The 3,869-nt window shown below is 38.1% G+C and overlaps 1 protein-coding gene across 1 annotated transcript in view; it reads right to left on the bottom strand.

The window, feature by feature from the left end:
* The window catches only part of LOC103517089 (protein pelota-like), an 8,052-nt gene extending 5,718 nt beyond the window's left edge, over window positions 1-2,334 (bottom strand). Inside the window, 8 exon segments of the mRNA XM_008482100.3 lie at window positions 1,189-1,222; window positions 1,225-1,323; window positions 1,326-1,367; window positions 1,369-1,410; window positions 1,412-1,444; window positions 1,446-1,462; window positions 1,618-1,892; window positions 2,110-2,334. Of these exon segments, the coding sequence (XP_008480322.2) occupies window positions 1,189-1,222; window positions 1,225-1,323; window positions 1,326-1,367; window positions 1,369-1,410; window positions 1,412-1,444; window positions 1,446-1,462; window positions 1,618-1,873 (523 nt within the window). The 5' untranslated portion in view covers window positions 1,874-1,892; window positions 2,110-2,334.
* Between the last annotated feature and the right edge of the window lie 1,535 nt (window positions 2,335-3,869).

The following is a 3,869-nucleotide window of genomic DNA, read 5'->3' as shown; positions in this document are numbered from 1 at the left end:
CATCTAAAGTGTGATAGACTAAAGTATGACAACCAAAATCGGCCGATGACGCCTTCAAAATGACGCCGTAAAATTACAATGAAACATTCATGACTACCAAGGACACCAAAAACCGCAAGGTTCTGGAAATTTTACTGCACACTATGATAAGATATAGAAAAAATGAGAATTTAGATAGAGAGATGAGAGATAAGAGGTAATTGGAAACCTCCTAAAAAAATCGAGCTCAAAGTTTATCCGTAGATAGATATAGATGCGTCTAGGGAGGCAGATACGTGAGGTAATTTACAATTTTATAAACAGAGATTAGAGAGCCATGAAACGAGTGGATACGTCAAAACCTTGAGAGAGACAGAGAAAACTACACCAGGAGAGTAAAAAAAACCTACACCGTGTAACAGCGTAAGGTTTCATATTCCATCCCAGCAAACGAGTAGCAAAGGAAACAGAATATAAGAATGTCACATCCAAAAACGAAGCGTGTGATATGTTTAAGGATACAAGTCCACCCCACGTGGGACATCGAATCCCCAGACAAATCCTAGCGCTTACAAGCACGTGGGCATTTACCCTCAGCTAACTAGAGCTGGATATTCACTGAACGAAACAAGTCTGCGAACGTACGCTGATCAACTGAAACTGATGGAGAGCTAGGCTTATTGAGTAAGCAATATACCGAAATTAGAAAAGGATTATCCTTACAAACCGAGCAGAACACGCGAGTAACACACTTGAAGTTCACATGGATGATAATTGTCTGGATTACATTGTCTCGTAGAATGGGACCGAAACGAGACTCTTGTGACTTAGTTACGCGGTGTTACATTTACCCGATCATCTAGGTTGTAGTCGGGGTAGGACGCTAACAGAAATGACTCCAGACCGATGCGTGCTCGTGTAGATATTTACCACGGACTAGGTGGAAATGTGTGTTCATACCGGACTTAGGTGCACACTCTATCTAAGTACCTGCAGTAGAGACTATACAAGTCTTCATAGGATGACACTAACACGTCTTGTAAAATCAGATCTAATATCTTAAGCTCACGGGAGAAAAAAAAAAAAAAAAAAAAAAAAAAAAAACAGGTTATTGGACTTAAGCAGCTCGCTTCAGGAGATCCTTATTGTCTCTTAAACAAAATGTCAGAAAAATACTTAAATAATAATAAAATCTGATAAAACCCTCACCTCTCCTTTTCCGAGGTATGTTGGTTTTCAATTTTAGTCCTCACCAAAACTCATACTGGCTGTGATGAGCATAATATTTAGCCAGAGTCCTTCTTGCATCATAACAGCTGCTACATCAGCTGTTTTCTCTATCGTTACATGCCGACCTCTATTCGTTCTAATGCTATCGAGTCCCATTCAGGTTTTACTGAGTTCAAATTTTCTGTTGAGTTCCAGATCCAATGGTGTGATAGGCACCCATTTTGACGTATTGATTTTTCGTGAATGTTCCTTCCTGGAATAGGGGAAAAAATATAATTTAACAGATCAGACAAAATATAGAAAAAAAAACTATAATGAATGCTGTGTTTGGGAAGGAGCCAAGGGAGCTGAATACCGAACGCAAGTTCAGTGTTTTTTTTTTTTTTTTTTAACAGTTGCCACAGTTACCTTTCAACCTTAACACACAAGCTTGTGTATCAAAATCAATACTCTCGACACTGATTGTCAACATTGTCCGCACTCGACTACTCGTAGATGATCCTGTGTTACTTTCACTTTGTACTTTCCGAATGGTAGATGCCCGCACACTATCCCCTTCAGTGATAAGATTGTAGGCATGCCACATATCTTCTGATTCTTCGGGTACAAGAGCAACCACACCACTCTTATCCTTATCATTGATGTTCTTGTGAACCAACTTCATGGCTGGTGGCTTTTGTTATCTGAAATCAAAAATAACACACAAAAAACTCTAGATATGTAATCAATGGTCCACAGTTTTTGGTGGGCCCCATAGCCCAACCAGTCAAAGAGTAAATCACAATTTTTGAACCCCAGCAGGGACTGAACCTGGGTCTTTAGCATGTAAAATAAGTGAACTGACCACTACAACATGGAAGTTGACCTTTAGCAGCTACATCAATCCAGGTTAACACTTACCTAGATACAGGAGTTCAACCTTTGATCTCAATGACAGAGTTGATTGGTGTTTTTAGGGAATGAAAGTGTTCAGGCTTTCCATGTGTAGAGAATTCTGCAGGCATTAATATTGAAATATTAAAACTGTACTGCTACTGCTTACACAATCCTTTTATCAGGTGCTTATCACATAAGAAATATTTTACATTCCTACGAATCCTACCGCTTACGTCCAATATTGCACAAATTTGGATGAAATGAAATTTCAATTTTTTTAAATTTTAGCGCTCCGGAAATCATGGAGGTTTTTGCAGAAAAACCTCTTTGGTTTGAGCTGGCAACAGCGCATATGATAAAGATCTGCGCGCGGCGAGATTTCAAAACCCAACTCACTTGTGAATGGGGAGCTCATTTGTCAGGGAATTTTCGTCTCGCGTGGGATTTTCATTTGACTTTGGGGGGAATTTTTTCATCATTTGTGAGGTTATGAAAAGTTTCCGATTGGGAGATTCCGAAATTCCGATCCAAAGTTTTTTTTTTTTACAAAAGATTTTCCAACACCTCATTCATTTCCCATTTTATTTTTTTAATTTTAACTGTTTTAAGTACTTTCTAGGAAGAAATCTAGATCTAGGAAGAAACTATTTTGTTTGTATAGCCTTTGTGAGAAACGTTTTTTCTATTTCCTAGTAGTCAGTAGTGAAGTCTTGTGTTTTACACAATCCTTTTATCAGGTGCTTATCACATAAGAAATATTTTACATTCCTACGGATCCTACCGCTTACGTCCAATATTGCACAAATTTGGATGAAATGAAATTTCAATTTTTTTAAATTTTAGCGCTCCGGAAATCATGGAGGTTTTTGCAGAAAACCTCTTTGATTTGAGCTGGCAACATCGCATATGATAAAGATCTGCGCGCGTAATTTCAAATATTTCAAAAAACAAAGTACTGGGTACTGGTACTGGGTGTAGGTGAAAAAGTTTTTCTTTTCGAAATCGAAACTTTTCTTGCTCTCTTGAATAACTGCCCAAGAAGTTTCTTTTAACATAAATGCAGTATTATGTATTAATTTGCATACTAAACTACTGCAAGTTCCTTCCTAAAGTCTGTTTCTTATCTTATCTTTCCTCTGACCGTATGCGCAATGTTCTAGAAATTTTGAGGTTAACTCTATAAATTATTTTTTATCTAAAATATTCTAAAAATATGCTAAAAATAATAACCAGTATAACCACCTTTATAAGTTATGTAATTTTACTGTGAAGTTTTAGATGGTTTTGTTCAAGAGCAGTCTGTTGACCATTTCAGATCATCCCAGGCTTGATTACCTGTTGATGTGGCAGAAGATTCACACTAACTTCCCCCTTACTTTGGACTGGTGTGTCAGATCCTACACCAGACACTCGAAGAGATGACGAATACCATGGTAACTTGAGTTGAAGAGCCAGACGTTGAGTCATGATAGAGATATTAGACTTACCAACGTCAATTACATCTAGCCTTGAAAATCCAACCTTGCCCAACTCCTTATTTATTCCTTGGTGATTGTGTATCTGCTGATTCCTTGTCTTTATCCTACACCTGCTCTGTCATCTTATTTTGTAAGTACTTCCTGAGGCCGTGGTTATGAACAGGGCCATCGTAGGCCATCGTCGGCCTTTTTGCGTGTAAAGTTGGCGGGAAATTCGAATTTTTGATCAGATTACCTGGGTTGGTTGCATGGTACGAAGATTTTGTAGCTGGCAAAGCTGTAGAATGATTGGGCGAAGATTTGCTA

This window comes from Diaphorina citri, unplaced genomic scaffold (genome assembly GCF_000475195.1).
Source record: "Diaphorina citri unplaced genomic scaffold, Diaci psyllid genome assembly version 1.1 scaffold1744, whole genome shotgun sequence".
In the NCBI taxonomy this organism is placed as follows: Eukaryota; Metazoa; Arthropoda; class Insecta; order Hemiptera; family Psyllidae; genus Diaphorina; species Diaphorina citri.
The sequence above is the reverse complement of the archived record's forward strand: the minus strand, read 5'-3'. Positions and strand labels throughout refer to the sequence as shown.